This window comes from Saccostrea echinata, unplaced genomic scaffold (assembly GCF_033153115.1).
Source record: "Saccostrea echinata isolate AGI-Se365-2 ecotype Australia unplaced genomic scaffold, CSIRO_AGI_Sech_v1 ptg000030l, whole genome shotgun sequence".
In the NCBI taxonomy this organism is placed as follows: domain Eukaryota; kingdom Metazoa; phylum Mollusca; class Bivalvia; order Ostreida; family Ostreidae; genus Saccostrea; species Saccostrea echinata.
In genome coordinates, this window is record NW_026889779.1 from 21,185,434 (window position 1) to 21,210,038 (window position 24,605).

At 34.2% G+C, this 24,605-nt stretch overlaps 1 protein-coding gene across 1 annotated transcript; it reads right to left on the minus strand.

Annotated features, from left to right (window-relative positions):
* Window positions 1-3,386: 3,386 nt before the first annotated feature.
* Window positions 3,387-19,008, minus strand: LOC133196934 (uncharacterized). The gene is made up of 10 exons (XM_061332780.1): window positions 18,815-19,008; window positions 17,892-18,197; window positions 17,384-17,602; window positions 16,166-16,177; window positions 10,548-12,236; window positions 9,959-10,197; window positions 9,121-9,357; window positions 8,634-8,830; window positions 7,236-7,451; window positions 3,387-6,141 (listed from the first exon to the last, which is right to left on the minus strand). The coding sequence occupies exons 1-10, from the start codon at window positions 19,005-19,007 to the stop codon at window positions 5,304-5,306; spliced, it is 4,146 nt and encodes a 1,381-aa protein (XP_061188764.1). The 5' UTR covers window position 19,008; the 3' UTR covers window positions 3,387-5,303.
* Between the last annotated feature and the right edge of the window lie 5,597 nt (window positions 19,009-24,605).

Genomic DNA, 24,605 nt, shown 5'->3' on the forward strand with positions numbered 1-24,605 from the left:
CTATATATATATATAGAGAGAGAGAGAGAGAGAGAGAAGTGGTAAAAGATAATAAATAAAAATATATATTAAAATTAAAAAATTAAAGAGGAGGGGGGAGTGCATCGTACAAGCAGGGTCTTGTAAGTGTACTTCAATTTATGTCGTCCATGAAGGATGTGCATGTAAGCATGTACATGGAAGTTATGCACAAAGGAAATGCAATATACTAGATGTATAAATGCACGCCAAAGTAATCAATGAAGTCATTGAAATGATACTGCAAAATCTTATCACCAGCTTCAGATTCGAATCAAGACTTATTTATCAACAGGATTCCAAGAATCCAGAATCCATTTGAAAAAAAAAATCATTATCTTGCTTTCTGGTCAAGAACACTTCAAGTAAAGACAAATATTACAATTCAATTAAACTTTATTTTAAACAGTCCAGAGGATAAAGTACAACAGGAAACTATAATATTTAAATAAGAGATGAAATAAACTAAAACAGTTCTAATAGGACTAAAACCACCAGTCAACTAATGGAAGGAAAAAGTCTAAAATAACTTTAACAAGAGCTCTGCCATCTTGCTAAGATGGCCTAAATAAAGTTGAACTGTATCTTATTGAAGGTTGTAACACATTTTTTGTGGAGTATGAAAATAATAAAATCCACAGTACTGGTTCTAGCATTAAAGAGTCATGGCAAAAGAACATTCAACTTTTGTAACAATCAATCCCTGTGTGCCAAGTATGACTTCCTGGTGCTCCTTCAATAAAAAGACCTTCTGAATTTGATACCTTTGAACGTTGTGACCTTGACTAAATGTCCTTTGTTCTGTGTCATAATCAACGTCAATGCCATTAAGATCTAGCATTTTAACCTTAAAATCAAGTGACCTTGTACAAATGACCATGTTGCTTGATTGTTGCACTCTCTTTGGTAACATGGAATCTTTGAGCCAAGCACAATCTTTAAACGTTTTCCATCATCAGAGTTATTGTCAAGGCAACAATTTTAATTTGTAAAGGCTATGACTTTGATCTTTGTTGGGATCAGGTCGTACCCTCAAGTCATAAGCGCATTTTTCTCATGTATAAGCTTCTAATGTTTCTGCATAATTTCATTGAACAACAATGCATATTTTTGTATCCCCCAACTTTGATCTTGTCTAAAATGACATTGATACTGGATCAACCCACCTCTGGACACAAAAACCTTTGTATTAAGTACAGTACCAGTATGAGCCTCTGAAAGTTAATATGTTCAGAAGAGAATTTCACTTCTTATTCCTATCATCAGTAGATTAAAAAGACACAAATTTTGACGAATTAACCTGAAAAGGAGCACGTATTCAAATATAATGTATTATTTCTACAAAATTTGGAAAAGTTTCAGAGATAAAATACAGACATGGTGATTCCAGTATATACTCCAAAACTTTTTGATGGGGGGGGGGGGGGTAGAGTGAAGGCCAAAGGTAGAAATGAGTGCATACTATACAGTAGCATTATATTATCTCAAGATGGACATCTTATACAAATATATTAATTACATACTTTTCCACTGATTACCAGTTACATACTTTTTCTTTGATACTATGGGCATGGGTCATTCATGGCCACAGAATAAGTAATCAGAGACTCAAGGGCCACAATGCTCACCCGTTACCTTTCTCTTCCAGATGGAGTTATGAACACATTGTGAATATCAAATTAAAGTCTTCCACCACCACCCCACCCCTTTTGAAAATTTTAATTATTAAGGCTGGACGTTTTTTTTTAAATTGTAGCTTTGCTGAAATCTGATGTGTCCCTGAAAAATTTTATTTCTGAAGAATTCTACAACAGGGCAAGGTCTTAATAAGTTTGAATTTACTTGGGGATATTTTACAACTAAATAAGACTTATTTTTGAGTCTGCTGCTGTTTTAAATTAAAAAAAAAAACATCTTCTTTGTACTCTCTGATTCCCTATGTTAGCCCTGACTGGTGCTGAAAGTCATGATTTGATCAAAGTATAATCTACATTATTTAAGAATGCCAATAAAATTTTTTCTCCTCTGGCTCAGTGTTGCTTGAGAAAAAGATTTTTAAGAAACTCCTCACATTTTAATCTCTTTCTGGATTTTCTCCCCTTGACATGTGGTCTTTCATAAAAGCAAATCAAATCCTCATTCAAGAATGCTTTCTGCTAAATTTGGCTGAAATTGGTGAAATGGTTCTGGAGAAAAAATAAACACTGTTAAAAAAACTTTACAAACAACACACTACAGACAGACAGGGACACCAATCAGAAAATTCGGCTCAGGTGAGCTAATAAAGAGGGTTTAAATTACATACACAAATAGAGACCTCTGTAATTTGTCAAAAAGTCAGCATATTTTTATAAATATATTAAGTTAACATTAGAAAGCATGATAATCAACAAGCAAATAATCAGTATTCATTAGTGATTTACTAGTAATCAAAAAGTCAATGAACTGTTTTAGAATGGAGATAATACAATTTCACCTCAAAATCATGAATTTTGCAACAATAAAAAGTTCTTGGAGAAACACTGTCTCTTTTATCATCCCTCAATTAATGTTTGGTATAAATCTTCCAGTTACTGGTATTCATGGATGATATTACTCCAAAAACAAAATTACTCCGTTTGTAAACAAAAATTGGAGCATTGTGTTTTTATATGTACAGTCAGCAGGATGAAGGAGACTATTGATCTTTGTTTACTTCTGTTCATTTCCAAGAGATTTTGTTGACTTGTCTCAACATGAAGACATTTAAATAATTGCTTAAAAAGAATCAGTATTCAAAATCAAATCTTGCAAATTTCCTGCACTTTTGACTGTATTTATAAACACATATCATTGAAATACAAGCATACATGTACTACCTTTTTTTTTCTACAGAGACAGATTTTACTTTCATATACATTTCATTTTTAACTTTGTTTCATGAACTTGGGCTACAAGTCATACATTATGCAAATGTGCTGAAATTTTTCAGAACATAAAAAGTACAATTTAATTATCCTGTAAAGTGTTTGGAACAAATTGAAAATAACAGTTTGTAAGATGTATGTATTAACATTCTACTACAAGATAAGTTTATAATACATACATGCCCCAGTCTGGTCAATAGTTGGGGAAATTTGACCAAACTTGGGCAATCTCACTAGGACTACTACAAAATGGACAGATGTTTGAAAAATGAGTAAAAGGACTCAACAAAACTTGAAAGTATAAATTATGGCACATCTTCCAGTCTTATTAAGCTTTTCTGTCAATCTTGGCTATTATTAGTTATCCAGGTTCAATCAAGGGTGTAGGGGGATTTAATTTACCCCGGGTTTTATTCCATACACCCTGAGGCCGAAGGGTGTATGGAATACAACCCGGGGTAAATCCCCATACACCCTTGATTGGATCTGGATAACAAATTTATTTCCTTTGTACCCAAATAAATTATATGGAAACAAGTCCAATCAACTGTGTTTCAAGCTATCAATAAGATTTACTACGTCTTACAATGCATCGTGACGTCATGTTATTTGCTTTTTATCATAAACTATGCATTGTGACGTCACGTTATTTACCCCCGGCTTAAGTCAGGTGTACGGAAATTTACCCCCGGCTTTGTAACCAACCAAAGCTACATAGGAAATAATGTTTCTCATTTAGTATTCAAAAACTATGGATAAAACATAAACTTTGCAATCTCTGTGACCTTGCATGCTCAAAATGACCTTGGTCCAGGGTCTAGATAATATATTCCTAGTTATTACTGGGTAGCTACCACTTAACTAAATGTGAGGACATTGTGAATTTCAAAATTGATGAGCAACTTTAAAATTACTGTTGCTGGACCTTTATAGGGAAATAAATAAATGGAATCATAAGAAAAAGCCAGCATCCAAAACTTCAGTAAAATTCCACATCATTGATTCACCACCGATTACAAAATAAAGTAGAATACATGTACGTGTATAATGTTGTGTACTTTTGCTACAATGGAATGTGAACCATTTTGGACTTTTAAGGTCCAAAAGATATAGAATTATAAACAAGTCCTTCCAAAAGCCATAAGAATCCTGCATGAATCTATAAAGTTGTGCAAGAGGTGTCATGACTGTACCATTCAAGGTCATGGTGACAGATTCTATCTCCTTATTCCCCTCTATGAATCCGAGAAGTATGTATCCTTACCGAGTTCTATGATCTATTTTGGTATCATCTGTATTATTCAGGAGAGAATCTGTTTTTCTGATATCCAAATGAAATCGTCCATCTAGTGGTGTCTCTTCTTTCTTGAGGTACTACCACTATCTGATCTGCTTCAATGTCCACATAATCAAGTTCATTACAAAAAATATCATTTAGATATTTTAAATATATAGTACATGTACATCATTACTGATTATATCATAAAGACATACCGGTAATTAATCAATGTAATATTCACCTTTTATGGCACATACATGTGTATTGTATCGCATAACCCTATACATGTATCACAATGCAACAAATCACTGAATTGTATTTTATATGTACATAATCAGACTGAAATACCGGTAATTACTCTAGTACTTCATGTCTAATGTAAAATATACATTTGTTTACATCAACCCTATGTTTCCATCTTGAACCTTCATTGGGAAAAATATAAGCATGAGTGAAAAATACAAAATAATATGACACATGTATTCACATATGAATATGTTTTGTATTTTCTTTTACCAATGATTTCAGTACAAGCAAGTACACCCTGTGCAGCTTAAAATGGCTGACAAAGTTTACAATATCAACACAACTCCTGGCATATACTATACTCACCATTGCTAATGTTGGCCATGGTTGCCTCTATTTTGATTCATAATGATTCCCATTTTCATTAGCAATGGAAGCAAGTTTGTTCAGCTTGCTTAAAGTAATTATCATTCCGATTGAAAAAACGATTGAACCCATCATTTGTTTAAGATTTCTATACATTCATCTAATAAGTGATTTGTATTCTGATCCTATGACTCCACCAATATCTGAATTATCAGATTTTGCCCTCTCATATGATCAAAAAAAGAAACCAAAAACATATCATGTTGTTTCATGACACTGGTGGGATCTAAAAACAAAAGATCCTAAATTACCAATTAATTATACTACCTTATGTACAAATTCATCCATAACAAAGATGTTTTTAAAGACCTACAAGTAATCAAAAATACAAGACTGAGAACAAAAATATATTGAAATGTTAAGTTCCTTGGTATAAAAAGGTTTTCCCTATCCATAGCAAAAGATGATGCAGTTATCCTTCCTCGTGTTTATTGGATGCTGCACTTGTCATCCGTCTTCTTCCGTTCTGGATAATCCATCCTTTCTACACGCCCAGAAGAAGTCCGGTAAGAGAGACCTGGCGATTCTAATGGGCTTACCTGAGAAGCAGGTAAATCTGAAGGTGAAGTTGGAGATGACAGATAAGGATTGCTGTACACCTGTCCTATCCTTACAGAAGGTTGAGCACCAGCATTCTGAGCACTGCTTGCTTGAGTGTAGGCTCTGCTTGGGTAAGCCTGAGCAACATTAGAAGAGTTTGAGGCACTGCTAGAAAAATTCTGGGCATTACCAGAATATACATTAGCAGGCAATGGATTGAAGCTGCCAGCAGTTGCTCCCAAAGACGTTGGCCTGCTCGCAGACATTGAAAATGGAGCAGGATTGGAAGCAGATGAAATAGAATCATCATCTTTCTCCTTATATGCTATCAAGTATTCTGGGTAGCTCTGGTTTCTATCAAAAACAACAAATATTGTAGGGTTGGCCATGTTATCTACACAAGAATCATACCTCTTGTGACCTTCCCCTGGGATGTTGGGAGGACATTTCATGTCCCTTTCCCCTTTGGTATAACTACCAATCAGAACCTTGGCTTTTAACATCAGGCGCAATGGACCTCTTGTGTAGCAATTGCTGTACTTAGAAGTGGTAGCAAAGTATGACCCTTGGCCATACATAGTGGCATTTTTTCCACTCAATCTAAAATCAAAATTGTTGGTACAAATTCCATAACAAGTGTCAATGGAATCTGTGCCATGAAATAAACTTCTCTCATCAACACTTCCACCTCTAGCCTCATTGATTCTTTCCATATTGGTTTTCTTCCTATAAACATGAAAAAAATGAGAAAAGCATTAAAAATCAATTGTTGTAAATTTCTTCTTCTTCTTTTTTTAAACAAAAATAAATATTTCCTCCATCCCCATCATACCTAGTCATGACTCTGAGACTTAAATATTTTGACCTTTACAGCAATGAACAAAATTTTTTTTCACTGAGAGAAGTGTTGCAACACATGATTTAATACAGCATTGGATCCTGACTTTGAATACATGACCTTGAGGGGTTTGAACCCTGACTTTTGACCTTGTGAGTGAAGTTGTAACTTAGTAATCAATAGGGGTCATTTACATCTTAGGAGATACTAGTTTGATGTCTATCAAGCAAAGGTTCTAAATGAGCAAACACTAACTTCTTATGTACATCTTCCTATGTCCAGAGTAGTTTGACCTTTAACCTAGTTACCTCAACTTCAGGGTTCACCTACTCCTTAGGGAGTTTTAGTGTACCAAGTTTGATGTCTGTCAAGGGTTCTTTAGATATTGAGTGGTCAACACTTGATCTACCAGAAGACCAACAGACCTACCAACATAAAGATCCATTGGCCAGTACAGACCACTAGCTATGCTCTTTTTTTTCAAAGGGGAAATATTGAAACCAACATGTGGCAGATAAATGGGCAACATCAACAAGGAGCAATAGCATACAATACAGAGATTAATAAACAAATTATTAGAAAGTTTTAGTGTGCATAACATTGTTGTACATCTCTACTTAAAAGTCATTCATTGTTATTTGCTTAATCTCTATACATGAACTTGAATTTATCACTTTCCCTTGAGAAGCAGAATATATTTCCTAAATTTTTATGATACAAGATCCGCTTTTGTTAATTCTATTCTACTTAGGAAAGCAGTACTTTTGGAGGAAAGCAGCATAAAATAAAGTACACAGCTAAATGCTATGTATCTCTCTCTCTATACAGTACATTCAGATATGGGCTAAATCAAATCTTTGTTTTCGCGAAATATTGTACATGCTAAATATAGTACATTTACAATATATAAAACTTTTCAAAATAATAACCAATAAATGGGGTATTTACAAGGTCAGCACAAATCTTCGCAATCTTGACTTACATTTTGTACTCATTCCAAAGCTCCAGATTCTGTACGCGATAAATATTGCAGATCTGAAAATTCTCCTCCTTGAGTGTACTGAAGAAAGAAGACTTGACATCCCTGAACTCTTTGTTAGATTCTTCCAAATCCACCAATTCAAAATCATGTGCCAAATCCCATGGGGCCCAACCTGGGGGTTTGGGGCCTGGATGTGATACTGCAAGGTATGGTGGACTGAAAAATGAGTAATAGAGCTTGATTATGAAATATTTGCAAATATCATACACATTTGTATGGGAAAATCTAAGGTACAAATAAAATCAATCTAAAAATAAATTAAATCCTACCTCTGAATTGCTTGTTATCATTTTTTTCACATTGAAACAAATATATTAACATGCTTATTAATTTTCACATTGAGATTACTATGTGCTTCATTATTTCTACCAATCAGGGATTTATCTTACTTAAAAGAGCATTGTGTGAGATAATTTTGGATCCAAAAGCTAAGGTCCCCTTGAAGATGCAAGAAAATGCATTCCTGTGATTTAAGAAAGGGGATTGAAATATCATAAATGAAGATTTTTTTTTTACCAAACACAATTTGAATGTCCCTCTCCTATTTTACCCCTGACTTTTGCTATAAATGACTTTTTTCAATGCAGCATTGATCTTTTGAATATAATCTTAAGTCAAAATTAAAGTCATACAACTTATGGATCATCAGAAACAGCATATTCAATTGCATTAATTCCAATCAAGGATTCTAAATTTATTAAAGCATTAATTTTTCATCTCATTGACCAGTGATCTTTTAAGATAATAAACCTGTGTTTAGATCATATAAAAAAATCTGGGTCATTTGCAACATCATTATTAAATTCAATATAATTAAAACATAGGTTCAAAACTTACAGCCTGGACATCATTTTAATATCTTACTGCCCATGCAGTGACTCTCAATATTAATTGCATACATTATTTGTTGTCCAGAAGTAAAAGAAACTTTGAATACTGTATCAATTTTGATGGTTTTGGCCACATACCTCAGGACAAAGGGAGACAGAAAGCAATTTTTGTTCCCCTTTACCTACAGATGCTTAAGACCAAAATTGATTGAAATCAATTCATTTGTTCCAGAGAAAGCTAAAAATATTCAAAAGTTTTGCCTCACAAAATTCATAACTTTTGTTCCCCTTCACCCATAAATACTACATGTCGAAATTGGTTGAATTTGGTTTCAGTTCCAGAGAAGAAGCTGAAAATGTTCAAATTTTAACTACTGACACATGATAAAACGTCGAAGAACAAAATCACAGATAGCAATGGGTCACCTAAGTGACTCACATGACCTAAAAAAGGATGACTAAGTTTTTAACACCTTTATCTACATGTCTTAAATATACATTATCTTACAATGATTTTGCTGCCACATCAGCAAGGGAGAGAAACACTGGTCGACGAAGAATCTTGCGAACTTTAGCTGTATCAATATTCATCTGCTGAAAACCTGTGAAATCTATCCGATACTTAAATCGGTAGCTTTCTCTAGTAAAAAGGTAACTCTTTTGTCCCATGACATATTTCTTCTCTAATGTATACTGGAATCTTTCCTGAGAAGAAAAAGTAAATAGGCATATAAATCTGAAAATGAACTGAAAGTTTACATATGTTAACAGAGAAATTTTATTACCCGTGTTGAAAGTGATGTATTATGGTTTTTTTTTTTAATGTTTAATCATTTCACTATATACAATGAACTACAATTCTCACTGACTTAACTAAAAATTAATCTGTGAAACTTGAAATACCATATTGACACAAATCTGTTCCTCAACAGAATGGACTCTTTATTAATATGTTCTAAAATGATATTTAATTTTATTATTCTATAACAACAAACCTTGTCATACAGAATCCACCGATTGGCGTCATCCTGATAGTACCACCTCCACTGGGTGTGGAATGACCCCGCAGCTAATGGCTTCTTCTCCTTGGCAAAGGACGCGGTAGACAGCCGCCTAATGGCAAGAACGTCTTGTGTACTCAGTGGCTCCTCTCCGTGGATTATCTCATACACTACTCCCTTTTCTTCATTAAACTTCATGTGAACTCTGTATTTCCTCTCTTGATATTCCACCTAAATATATAGTTCCTTATATTACTAAGAATAAGAGGTAGAGTAATAATACAGTTGTTGATATGGCATGAATGCAAGAAAGTAATTTCTATATTTAATTTTTAGCTTGTGTTATTTTTATGTACCAGAGAATACACCCTAAGATTTTTACCTACTCAAGACTTATAATGTACTTTAATTTTATTTTGTCCACTAAGGTGAAAAAAGAAAAAATACACTTGGACAATAACCAGCTATATGCAGTATACATTGAAATCATCAGTTAAAATACAGCTTTTACAAAGTACATGTAATTCTGATAGATTGATTCACATCTGTGATTTATAATAAATGACCTTACAGAGGAGCAAATCACTCTGATTACTAAAATATAATATAGTCAAATCTGGATATTTCAAATATGGCAGGACAATCAGAAATCTTGTGCAATATTCAGTTGGTTCAAGATATCAAGGTTCAGATTTGCATGCATAAGGTTGGGACCTATGACTTACTTCCATTACATATATCTCTGCTATTTGAGATATCTGTGTTTGAGATACCAACAATTAACTGTATATCAGCCCTAATTTATTCAATGTTTTAAAATAAAATTTCTTACTTCTCCCCCTTCCATGTCTTCTAGACTGCAGTAGCTTTTTTCCAGTTTCTGGTTTTCTTCATCATCAAAGCTGACCCAGTCTCCATAGATACGGATCTGCCAGAGGTAGGGGAGCCGGGTGTGGTGTTTATCACAGTTCCTTTCCTGGCAGGTTGCCAACAAACTACTGACACAGATGTCTTTTTTGTGGGCATCCTTGTCTGTTATACTTTTAGATGTCACTTCCTGTGCAATATTATCTAAAATAAACAAAAAAAGAGTACGTGAAAAATCTTCTGTTTCTGAGAAATGATTTTGTTGTTAAAATAGAGCTTATTTTGTCCACATGGGGGAAAAGTTTGATGCCTGTCAATCAAAGTGAATCTGAATTGAGTTAGCAGGATTGATGCAAAAAAAAGTTCAAAATGTATATACAAACTGAATCAAATGCAATGCAGTATTGAGAAATGCATTAATGTTACCTCTCATATGTTGAGTATACATTATAAAATTGGAAAATAAGTAAAATTTAATGAGTCACTTCTTATTTAATGTCAGATAACCCTTCCTAATTTTCAATTACCTGAGACTTTCATATTAAACATAATACCTGGAATGGATGCCTCAGTGTCTGGATTTCTAGCAACATCCAGGAATTCCGTGTCCTCCACACCAGCAGCCCATCTGTCTTTTCTATCTAGTCTTCTCCTCTGGGTGGAGACCTCTTCTGTTGGCACTGGAATGTTTCTTTCATAACTCCTATCGTAAATAACCTTTTCCTCTTCCTCATCTGTCTCCTCCTCCTCCTCAACATCATCATCTTCTTCATCATCATCATCCTCCATGTCATCAGACAAATCTAATTCATCCACATTACTCATGCATTCAGCAACATCAACAGTGGATGCCCCATCACCTGGATTCTTTTTGCTTCTTGGTTTTCGTGGCATATTGATGAGAAATTTCAGCAGGGCTAATTTTTCTTTGGTCCACTTGTCCATCCTATACCATGACAGAACCCACAAGTTGTGTGGAGTCTCTAAATCATGTCCTCGTGGACAGTCAGAATCTTCACACTTATCTCGAATGTAGTTATAGCAAATATGAAGATAAGGACAATCATCACCCTCTGGGCACCTTTTTTTGTGGCAAATCTGGGGATACCTGCATTGTACAATAGTTTTTATTTCTGCATCTTTAAAAGGATTAAGGCCTAGTTTTGCTTTCAAGACCCTATTGTGACCTTTTGTAAATGTATGCCCTTTTCTACATTTGAAACCACGTTTGCACCATCCATTCAAGAAGAAGTTACAAATATGAAAATGGTTGCAATCCTTACGGTTACATTTCTTATTTCCTCCAAAACCCATATGATCAACACACACTGTAGCATTGATGAGGAAGGGTCTAATAAATAAAGGTTTGTGGTTCCTTTTGTAAATTGATAGTCGCTTCTTTGGCTCCATTATCCACTCATCAAAATTTGATGGCAAGGGAGAATATTCCTCTTTGAATTTTGATACACTGGCACATCCACCCATTTCCCTCACCAGGAATTTGAATACTTTAGATTCTGAGAAGCTTACATCTGCATCGTCCTCAAATTCACGGCTGGGCTGCTCCGTTATACCGTCTTGGCTAGACTCCTGACCTCTGTCACTTCTCTCCGTATTACCACCCCTGCCACCTCTACCCCTGCCTCTGACTCCCCTTTCACTCCTACCCCTTGCAGGCTGTGAACTCCGACTGCTCACACTTTCATTGTCAGAGTCATTCCTTTGATAGGAATCTCTATCATCATTGGATTGACTAGGAGCATTTCTTCCTCTGCCTCTTCTCCTGTTACCACGACCTCTACTTGACTCTGAAACAAAGCTGGACACACTTTCATTATCAGAGTCATTGCCCACATCACCCTCCTCTGGCATTTCTTCTCCATCTTCCAGTGCACCTGTTCCTCCTTTTCCTCTTCTTCTCCTTCTTCCACCTCTACCTCTTCCTCTCTGAGCCTGGGACTCTTCCCTTCCACCACTATCTGCGTTCCACCCATCCATAACAATTTCAGTGTTTTCTCTTTCCTGTTGCTCTCTCTGCCTGTTTCTACTTTGTGTTCCTTGTTTCTTGTCTTGAGCTAGTGGTGGTTTATCACTAACAACATTCACACCAGGCATGGTTAGCTTCTTAAGGTGCTCTAATGTTTCATTGAGGATTTTCTCTTCATCACGCTCTTCTTTCTTTTCCTGTTTTGCTTTTGATTTAGCACTTTTTTCTTTACTTTCCTTGGGTCCCTGTTCTTCTTCTGTTGATCCTGAATTTAGACAAGGCAGATATAATTAAACAGTCAGTAATTTACCTTACAACTTCAGTTAGTGTTTGGGAAAAAATATTCTAACACTGGACATTTAGAGTGACAGTCTGATGCACTTCACGGGACCAAATGAATTTTTGAAGGACCAAAACTTTCTATTAACAAGGCCATTTATGTTTATTAGTTGTTTTCCAAGGCTTTCAAGTCAGTTGCATTATGTGCATTACAAATTGGCAACCTATTACTGTCTTTATTTTCGTTAACAGGATATACAATAATAATAAACAAAAATGAAAAAATAAAATAGCAATGTTAAGTACATTTTTTATTCAGTTATATAAACTAAGAAACTTTTTAAAATGGTGTTTTGTTTATTTAACTAGGCTTAGATCTCATTTTCTAATTTCATTTTTGTACAACCATGTCATTTTTACTACAATTTACTAATGCATGAAATTAATCACAAATGGAATACTTAGTTAAATATGATTATTTTTAACTAGTACTATTATAAATCCTTTACAATTATTTTTGAAAATTATTCAAATGAAAGAAAAAATGTTTGATGCATGTATATTTACAACCAATGGTAGAAAATGGCAATTTCTGAACTCTCAATCAGTGGTACATTGAACTTCTGAGTTTGCGAGAGTCACCTGTATTATACAAATGCTTATAAGTTAAGAAAAAAAACTCTTAATATTAAGAAGCCTTCAGATATTTGACCTAATATTTTATCTTTATCATTGGATGAAATCAGTTTTCATTGGATTTATTTGACGGATTGGTTCTTTTGAGATAATAAAAAAAAAAAAAAACTCTTGAGACTACAGATACTGTGAGCACCGAGCTCACAAAATGACACCTCCCACTCCCATATGAGTACAATGACAAAGTGCATTTCTTGGCAGTATTCAATGAAGAGATTCTTTGAAAGTTCCAACAAATTTCATTCGGGGTTTAAGAAGAGTTTAGTTAACCAAAAAAGTATAATGGCAACATCCATATTTTGCCATAGAAAACCCTATAAAATCTGTCTGATTGAAACGTAAAATAGGAGGTGCACATGCAATTGCACTATGTAATGAAGATTTCTGTGAAAGTTTCATTAAACCTTATTCAGTGGTTCCATAAACTAGGACAATAATGGAGTTTTATGAAATACAGCATAATAAACAAAGTAAAGCTGCTTACTACATGTGTGCTGTGTACTTCTCTTCTAATGGCGTGGGATATGTGCCTATAGTTATCTCTTGGGACACAATATTGATTAATGACAAGGTTACATGAAGATGGAGTTTGATGTTAATAACTAAACATTTTCATAGTTTTTGAAAATTATACTGTGCCACCAATGAATTTTATTCTTTTTTAATAATAGAATTTAACAAGTGTTAGGAAGAAATAACTATATATGCAAATCTGCAAGTTTTCTTCCAGAGTCAGTGAGCTGATCGAACTTCAAGTACACTTTCTCCTGACATGTTTACAAACTCCCAAATGCCCAGACAACATTCCAAGCTTGTGACCTGGGGGTCAGTACATATGATTTTGATTACATAATAACAAATTATGCAATGACTACAAATGGAAAATACTGTCAGGAAGACGGTAAAATTCAAAAAGTAGTATTTTTTAATGATTTGAAAAGTTTATTCTTCCGATTTGTCCTGATTCAAAGACATAAATAGAGGCTATTCAGTGTACTGTAGTTCCATTTGGATTTTTTTCACTAGTGGGACAGGACCTTTGTATATTTTCTCACTAGTGCAAGGCACAAGTGAAAATATGAAAAACAAGAGGCCCAGGGGCCACATCGCTCACCTGAGCACTCTGGCTAGGAAAAAGCAGAAAGCAGTCCAGTCTTGAAAAGTTTTGATATAAAAGCGTTTCGAAGGGGGTGGTGGTGGGGGGTGGGGGTGGGGGGTGGTGTAGGGTGTTGATTTGAACTAATTTGAATCTATACTTCATAGGGATGCTTTTGAATTAATATGACAAATAATGGCTTTGCTGTTCTTAAGAAGACAATTTTAATTGATATATCATTTGTTTGACTATGATCCCCTGTTATGGCCCCTCTATTCTCCTGCGGGTTCATGATTTGAACAAAATTTTAATCTACATTACCTGAGGATGCTTCCATTTAAATATGACTAATTATGGCTTTGCTGTTCTTAAAAAGAAAATTTTTAAACATTTTTTCCTATGTATTCCTATGTAAAACTTTAAAAGCCCATTGTGGCCCCACCCTACCCCAGGGGGGTCATGATTTGAACAAACTTGAATCTACACTACCTGAGGATGCTTCCATTTAAATATGACCAACCATGGCTTTGCTGTTCTTGAGAAGAAGATATTTACAGATTTTTCCTCTGTATTCCCATGTAAAACTTTGATCGCCCATTGTGGCCCCACCTGACCCCCGGGGGTCAAGATTTGTATAAATTTGAATCTACACAGTGATTTTTCTACATTTTTTAAAAGGGGCCTGGGCCTTTACAATTGGGAAAAATCATCGACATTTGTGTAAAATTGGGAAAAATCAATAAGATTGAAATAAACCTTAATTGACAGGTAAAATAAAATATATAAGTAAATGTAACATCATTTATTCAAAATATTTACTACAAAATAACAAATTAGACACAGTTCTACATTTTTAACTTTTTTTAATCTTCGAAAGATGTCATTAGTTGTGACCGTCCTATATTTCAATTCTTTTTTTTTTTTTTTTTGCCATAATGGTAGACATAAAAAAAAATCCTACTCATAATAGCCATTGAAGATGATATAATCTGACATGATTTAAAACAAATCATTTTTCTTCTAGCTTTCTAAATCACCCTAATGATTGTGCTGCAATTACCCTGCAATATTAGTTGCATCTGCCGGGTGTAGAAACAGTTTGATTTTCATGGAATCAGGGATGCTTGTTGTAGAACTACTAGTTCTTGGAATTACAAATACAGCTATGTTTCGCCTGTTCACATGCATCTTACACTTTCTTACGATGTATTTAGTTTGACGTTTGACATGATCCATGTGTTTTTCTATGTCTTGTAAACGCACAAAATGATCTGCTGTTTTTCACTATTATTTTAAGAGTATGAATGACCGAGAGCAATAGCGTTCCAATTTAGATAAGTCGTACATAAAAATTTCAATATAACAAAATCAATAACGGTTTTTCTGGGGGGAAAAAAGCAACTGAAATTGGGAAAAAATCGGTAATTTTTGATAGGGGAAAGGGCCAATATTCGGACCTAAATTGGGTGTAGAAAAATCACTGCTACACTACCTGAAGATGCTTCCATATAAATATAACCAATCATGGCTTTACTGTTCTTGAGAAGATTTTTAAAGATTTTCCCTGTATATTCCTATGTAAAACTTTGATCGCCCATTGTGGCCCCACCCTACCCCAGGGGATCATGATTTGAAAAAACTTGAATCTACACTACCTGAAGATGCTTCCATATAAATATAACCAATCATGGCTTTACTGTTCTTGAGAAGAAGATTTTTAAAGATTTTCCCTGTATATTCCTATGTAAAACTTTGATCGCCCATTGTGGCCCCACCCTACCCCAGGGGATCATGATTTGAACAAATTTGAATCTACATTACCTGAGGATGCTTCCATATAAGTTTCATATTTTCAAGCCCAGTGGTTCTTGAGAAGAAGATTTTTAAATGATGCCATTAATTTTTCACGAATTCATAATTATCTCCCCTCAGAAGAAGGCATGGCCCTTCATTTGAACAAACTTGAATCCCCTTTACCCAAGGATATTTTGTGGAAAGTTTGGTTGAAATTGGCCTAGTAGTTCTTGAGAAGAAGATGAAAATGTGAAAAGTTAACGACAACAACAACGACAACGAAGACAGACAACGGACAAATTTCGATCAGAAAAGCTCACTTGAGCCTTCAGCTCAGGTGAGCTAAAAATCCTGTTTCACAAGTAAAATAAATTCCACATTCAATAAAAAAACTTTGAATTTTTTGTTTGTTATATTTTCTTTGATTTCCCTTCGCCTCTGACTTTTTGCAACATAGTGTGGTCATTGTTAAGTACTTAGTAGTTGAGATGTCATACTGTAGCCATTTCAAAATTGAAAACTGTAAACAGGGACTTTAACAATAATTGGCAGAAACTTTGGCACTTTTAGTCTCTGTCAGAATGGTTTATATACTTTCACTTATCTTTTTACGGGCTAGGGAGTAATTTTACACCAGTCTTCGTGAGGGGAGAAAAATCTTGAGTTTTGCTGCACTCTATATTTTTCCCAGTGTGTAAAAATATCATATTTGTTTGATATTTTTACACACTGCAAAAAAATATCACCAATATTCAATAAATATACAATGTATTACAATATTTCACTTTGAAAATGTAATAAAACAAGAACTCTGTGAGCCAATGATCACTAATAATACCCCCGCTCTTATGTGAATACACAAGTTCATTTATGGACAGACAAAGGGATAAACAAGAAGTTGACATCGGATTCACACAAAAATGCATCCCACCATATGACATGCCTAACCAAAGAGTGTGCTAAACTTTCAAGCATCTGTGATAAGTAGTTGCAGAGAAAACTGCAACAAAAAAATGTTATATATAGTATGGACGAATGCACGGATAAACAGAAAGTTGACATCATATTTGTACTAAAATGAATCCCACCTTATGGCATGCCTAAACAAAGAGTGTGCTAAACTTCCAAGCATCAGCAATGAGTAATTGCTGAGAAAACTGCGACAAAAATTTGTTATGAATGGTATAGACAGACACTGGGATAAACAGGAAGTTGACATCAGATTCATACGAAAATGAATCCCACCATATGGCATGCCTAAACATGCTAAACAAAGAGTGTGCTAAACTTTCAAGCATCAGCAATGAGTAATTGCAGAGAAAACTGCAACCAAAGTTTGTTACAGACAGACAACAGCTAGACAGACAGACACACAAGGCAAAATCAGAATACCCTCCTCTCCTTCGGAGCAGGGGTATAATAAATGCAATTACAAACAGGCTATTTTATCAGTTGCTTTACTTAATAACATTTTTACAGTCAGGTTACAGTTTGTTTTGCTGTAACTAAATGAATAAAAAATAATTTATTAAGCAAACCTTCCACACAGATGATATTGAAAAGGATCTTCAAGGCCTCTTCCGCTGCCTTTTTCTTTGCTTCTTTCTTTGTCAATGCATATCCTTCATAAGTTCTGCCATCAACCTCCGCAACCACACACACAAAGTCATTATTGGTAGGGCAGTCCTTGTAACTGACTTGGGTCTTCATTTCATTTAAAGCTGTCACTGGGTGCTTGGCAACAATCTTTGCTGAACCTGTAACATTTCTAGCCATTTGTAATATGCCAAATCTTTTCATGTGCACATGATGTTTTATGCATATAGTTTCTGTATACAGTAAAACTCATAAGGAACGTTGATATAAAAATTCTTGGTTACAATGAAGTAGTTATATCTTTTCTCCATCTTTCTTATTATTATATTTTCTTTTATGGTATAAAGAATTTTGGTCATAGGAAATATTAAAAACATTAATGCAATTTTTTTGGTGTCTTTATAACTGATTATCCAAATGAAATCATTTCCAACATTGTGAAAGTGATACCAGCTGAAGCCGAGGTCTCATGTTTTGGTGGTAGCAACGGGGGTGGGGGAACCCGTGGAGGATAAGCAGGCTGCATTTCATAGCTGGGCTGCTGCCCTATGAAATGCAACCCTCTTATTTGTTGGGGTGGCTGTTGATACATATTTGGATTTCCTATTGGAGATGGGCCTCTGAAAGGATGTTGTATTGGTGATGGCATTCCAAGTAGAGATGGCTGTCTAATCGGTTGATTTACATTGAGACCTGTGGGCTGCCTTGGAAAACAGCTAGAATTTATTCCAGACCTGAAGTTCTCTTGCCCTGGACCTGTAATACAAAATAGGACTGACATAAGAAATCTAAATTACTAGAAACAGATATTGTCAGATACTACATGTTTATCTCATACGCTGACTGTTAAAGCTAAGCTTTATTCCATGTGTAATACTTTATCCAAACATTCTCGTGGGAACTGGAACTTTTAGTTATGACCCACTTCCTTGCATCAACACTTGAAAATAATATAGTTTTCAAGCATTTTTTTGTTGAAGTTCTTTTGTTATTAAAAAAAAATTTAAGAAAAATGTTTGTTAAAAAAATAAAAGTACTTTAATTTTTTGTTGATTTTGAGGTTTGAAGAAACCCACAAATTTATGACCACCTCGAAACGTAATTTTTCACATACATTACTACACAACAATTCTTCATCCATGAAATCAAATCCCCATGAACCCATATTTTTTCTCAAACCATGAAAATTTTCACGAAAATATATGATTTAACAGTATCTGTTTATCATGATAATTTTTTTTAAAAATTTGATCTTACTACTTTTAACACACAGTATATCTGCTGAAAGACTTTCATCATCTAACTGCACTTTCCTTAATAAGTTCTTTTCTTCTCCTAATTGATGAAATGTATTCTTTGCTATAATGACTTACGCTGTCCTCCACTGGAATGTCCTTGACTGCCACCCCTAGGAAAATTCCTGCCACCTTGTGATCCACCTTTGGTGTTTCCTGAGGGATTTCCTCTTCCTGAATGCCCACCACGATGCTCTCCGTGAGATCCACCTCTGGACTTTCCTTGATTACCACCCCTTGAAGATCCACCTCTTCCTTTATTGTCACTCATATTCTCTATGATTTAAAAAAAAAAAATCAATTTTTAATATACCAAAAAAATCTTAGCTCATTATAGCTGTAGAGTTAATCTTGAACTTGAATGAAACAGGAAAGATAACTTGATTTATATGATCAATACAGATGCAATGATGCATTCATGTCGTATTCAGTGGCTGAACGAGAAACGTCACATATTTTTGACCTCATTCACAGGGTCACAGCAGGATACAACAATTCACAGAAAATGAAAATATGTCTCGTATTTTGATTGTTCATCAGAAACCCCTAGTTTTCTTTAATTCTCGCTCTCGTATAAAAAGCCAGAAATCTCATTTGATGCCTCATCAGTCAGGGTTGAGATTGAAATCCATCATACTGAAAAATGACTGATAATTGTCATTTCTACAAACTACATAATGTACTGGTAGATAATTTTTTTAATTATTTTTGTTAATTAAATATGACTTGTTTTCATCATATTTCCATTCCAAAGTTACATTTAATTCTTCCAACCCATATTATAAGATATAGTACACTATCCTGCCATGGACCCTTGTGTAGAGAAATATCTTGACAAACGATTAAAACCAAAATAAATTAGTGCACCCTGTAAAACTAATGAGATAATTAAGTGCACCCAGATCTACCAATTGGATAAAAAAATGATGAAATATGGTCATATTTATTTTTAGAGGTAACTTCAATCTAATTAAAATCAGATCCTTTGATCTGCTCCACAGGCCTTTAGATCATTTTAAACCAACTTACAAAAAAAAAAATGGGTTGTTGAAAAAAATAAAACTATGGAACTCCTTACATAGGGTACCCACTTATTCACATATAAACAATCTACGTTACTACCAAAGTTCATTCCAAAATTCTGTATTCTTCCCGAGATATTTAAGAAATATTTACATCCACTGAATATCATTTCCTTTATTTCTTATGAAAACCATTGCCATTTATCAGTCAGTAAACGACACAAAGCAAGCCACCTGCATAGATTTCTGGAACAACGGCTGTTCCATCAATTATGCAAACAATGACATACACAACTATAATACAATATTTAACATATTTAATTTTACTTTGAATGTTTTTTGAAACAGATATAAATATACACAATAAAATGTCTTTCTTTGTTTGTTAGTACTGGAATTAATGTCGCAGCTATTGCAGAAAAAAATTACATAACCCGCTTACGCAGGTTATGTATTTTTTCTGCAACAGCTGCGACATTAATTCCCGTACTAACAACCAAAGAAAGCATTTTATTGTTTAAATGAATTTAATTTTTGAAGAATCATGAGGACATGAACTACAACGCTTCACGACGGCATATTTCATGAAGCGCGTTAGCGCTTCATGATAAATATGCCAGCGTGAAGCGTTGTAGTTCATATACCTCATGAATTTTCAAAAATTAAATTCATTTCTTATATTTACATTATTTTTCTGATGAGTTGCCACAAATTACGCTATTCAACTGTCATTTTTTTAAGCAAAACAGTTTGAACTATAGTTTTGACGTCGAGTGCAGTATTATGACGTAACAATGGAGATATTCATGCTCATCCATGTAGTTCATGAGAAAATGAACAGTCTTCTAATTTGCAAAGAATCTTAAGGAAAAATATTTGGAAATGTACAGTAAATATGCTGAAATCAATTCCAAAATTGACCTTATTTTTTTTACTCAACATTAGCTTGGGCCTCTGAATAGTTACACTAATTGTAAAGCAGGAACAACGGGACAAATTTTTCCCAGAATTTATCTTTTCTCTCTGAATATTTGTTTATTAGCTCTTAGTCTCTACAAAATTTTATCTGATTCGATCATATGGTCTTACTAAGTTACCACCACCATTTTAGCGGTCTAATTTTTAAAAAATCAAAAGGTATATTATTTTTATACATTCCTGACCAGGAACATTTCATTCAATCATAGCTCTTTTTACATTAATAAACAACATGGCTGTGCAGTTGTTGAAGCAGACGTTTTCTAATTTTTTTTTGGCGTTTCTATTTTTTTTTTTTTTTTTTTTGCGAAAGGAATTTTTACTGACTTAACCTTATGATCTGGAGTAAAAAATCAATTTTAAAATGTTAAAAGATTGTGCAAATACTGTAAATGTATTATATTTAGCGTGTACGAAATTTGGCAGAAATTGATTTTTGAACAAATTAGCGTAGATTTGATTTAGCACATTTCTTAATGTTCTTATTTGTATATATGTGCAAGACATTTAGCGTTGCACTTGAATTAGCAGATGTTTCTTTCCACTAAAGGCACTAAAAAGAATACACAGCCAAATGTAATAAGTTTACAGTACTATGCAGCTGTTCGCTGCAGTTCAAACACCATCTGTATACATGTAAATAACCAGGGGCCCAAGCTTATGTCAAGTAAAAAAAAAGTAGGTCAATCAATTTTGGAATTGATTTCAGCATATCTCGGGAAGTAAAAGGAATTTCGGAATGAACTTTCGTAGTAATGTAGATTGATTATATATAAATAGATATGAATAGAAAGTAAAATTTTTGAGCATTCGATTTAAAAGTATTTTATTAGCGAAAGTGGGTACCCTGAGTTCTATACCTTGACATTTTTTTATACACCCCAAAACTTTTTTAAGTCGGATTTAAGCCAATCTGATTAAAATCAGATCCTTTGATCTGCTCACATAGATCGATCGCCACACATTAGGACATTAGGATCTCCTTGTGTGTTGATCTATGCGAGCAGATCAAAGGATCTGATTTTAATCAGATTGGAGGTACATGTAACTCTATATTTTCAAATAAACTCCAAATAGTTTAATATGATGTTTTTCATCATTATTCTAAAATATGATGAATTTCAGTCATTACTAAAAATCAAGTTTATGACTATAAACCATCATTTTTAAAAATGAGGATTTTCAGTCTCATCCCTAACTGATAACCTTCGAACACAGGGTTTGAAATTAACATTTGCCCACTTGCAATGTTCCATGTGGGCGACTTCAGATTACATTCAAGTTGCCCACATGGCGATTAGAAAATATTTGTTTTTTAATTTTATCCGAATGTTTTGTATTTTTCTCTTGAAAAATTTTGTAATCACTAAAGTGCTTTATAATAACCAGTAAGAAGTACTTATACATAAAGCGTCTGAGTGATTGTGTCGGACACAATGTGGCATCGACGGGTCAATGAGCCCAAGAAACCAAAATGTACCGTTGTTATTTGTGAATGAAAACGTGTCATGTGCCATGTGCTTATATAATATGTTGACGGTGCGACCGTTGGGGCGAGCGCAGTGTTCACTTCATTATTATGATCCGCCTCTTCAAACCGCACGAGACATTTTGAACGTCTAGACTGTGACGTCACATGACGTTGTTAGCTGCATTTCCATAAACAAAGTTTAAAAAGTGCAAATATTTTAACAAAGAACGTTTAATCTACTATCTGCATGAAATATCCATTAAATTAAGGTGAGTTTATTTTGTGTGAATTTTTAGTTGTTGTCACCGCGTGAACGAAGTTAGCAGCGAGAACAAGAAGCGATGCATTGTGGGTCAGAATTACTGCGGAAACAAATTCTATTGAATGAATGTGCAGTAGTCCGAATTTTCTCTTCGCCCAGGCGTTGTCGTTAGAGCTCGCAGTGACGAGCGGCGCTTCGCGCCACTCGCTGCGCTCGCTATTATTGAATAACCATATCAGTCTTCATAAACAGAAGAGTTCCACTTCAAATTTATATAAGTCGTGCATAATGTTACAATGGATAGAAAAGAAACACAAAGCATATGATAAAAAAAAAATAACGAAAAAATGGGGTTGTTGTTTTTTTATTCAATAGAAGGTGTGATAATTTGTGGGCAAATAAATTTTGATGTGGGCCCCAGAATTGCAAGGTTCAGTAGCCCACATGGCTATCAAGGATTACAATTTAGCTTAAAACCCTTTGAACATTTTCCAAGAGACTCAATGTTCAAGTGGCTGAGGGAACTGAACTTTCATTGTTCACACCAGTATTATATCCTACCCCTCCTCCCCCCAAATAAATACACAGCACGGAACTGGAAATGTTGGAAATTATGAAAATAGTTGACATTCAATTGTATTTTTCGCAAAAAGGGGGGAGGGGGGAAAAACCTTATGGAAACCTGTTCTTTCTATTTTTATGTACAAGAAATATGGTTTTTTTAGAACTGCAAATGAATTCTGCGATTTTCCATTTCAGGGATCGACATTAACGGTTGTCCGATTGACCGGGGCAAGTAAATTCTCAGTACGGGCAAGTGAAACTGCTGATGTACTTGTCCGATCGGGCAAGTGAATATTTGATAGATTTTTTAAATCTTACATTAGTTTATGAACAAAACAATAATTTGAACATTTGATTTCTACCAGGAATATATGACATTCTTTTTGTAGTCGGAAATTCCTCGGTAGCGCCGTTTATTCAAAAATCGGGTTCGTTATTCCATTTTTCTTTCTGGGTAGTTGACAAAACTGACTTCTTAACATGCATTCTTATTATGAAATATGATAAAAATAGCTCATTTATTTACTCACTGAACATAAAGAAAACCAGTTATTCTCGGCACACGATGTATTCTGATTAGGATATTTATGTTTCAAAACATGGCCACTGTTTTTCTTTGGCGTGGCTTCAGTTTTTCAGGGGGAAAAAATCTAAATTCACAAAAAGATCATTAAGAAAATAATTTTCAAAAATATGAATTTTATTTAAAAGGAGATATTGCTGCATGGCAGTGTGAGTTTACAAGTATTTAAAATGTAGCATCACCTGCACATCAAGATATTTTTCTGGCACTTAACTTGCCAAATATAAAAAAAAATATCTCACTTTATTTACAATAATAAATTAAGTTATCGGTTTCCCTTCTTTCTAAATTTTGGGCAACCAAGTTTTGTATTCGGACAAGTCAAAGTTTGAGTTCACTTGCCCAAAGGGCAAGTGAATCTGTAAGTTGATGTCTATCCCTGCATTTTTATTATAATCAGATAATCAGTATATTTAGATAGACATAGAAAAAACACCAATAAACAAAATACACCATCCTGAAATCGAGCTCCTATGATTCACTTAATTAGCCGTATAGGTTTTACTGTAATTTAAATACCCACATTTTTCATGCAGTACTGCCAGTATTTCCTTCAACACTGTTCAAGGTTTACACATACATTGACATGAAAAGACACCATCTGTAACGACTGTACAGCTTGAATACTTACTGCTTTATACATCAACCGTACAAAAGTCCAACATTTATCAACCTTTAACATGTCGAGTTGAATAGATATGAGTTCTCGTTTTTAGAAAAATAATTTACTTTCGTTTTGCTTTCTAAGAAATCAAAGGCCCGAAAGCCCTCGAAGTCGAAGCAAAGTAGTGTCAGCAGTGTGCATTAAAATTTATTTTTCAGCACTAGTCCGATCTGGCAAACAATAGCAAAATTTTACTAGCTCGAATCACTTTTTAATTACTAGCCAGGTAAGCCCCTTTTAAAAAGGATGAAAAAATGACCTCCTTTAGATTTATTCAACAATTAAGGCAGCTCATTATTTAATTTCAAAAATTAATTTCTATGAA

Excerpts from the sequence above, each read along its gene's own strand:
- LOC133196934 (XM_061332780.1), bottom strand. The coding sequence starts at position 19,007 with ATGAGTGACAATAAAGGAAGAGGTGGATCTTCAAGGGGTGGTAATCAA. Across the intron at positions 17,603-17,891 it reads TGAGACCTCGGCTTCAGCTG|GTTCAGCAAAGATTGTTGCC; the intron begins GTATCACTTTCA and ends GAAATGTTACAG. Across the intron at positions 7,452-8,633 it reads GATGTGGCAGCAAAATCATT|TCCACCATACCTTGCAGTAT; the intron begins GTAAGATAATGT and ends CTCATTTTTCAG.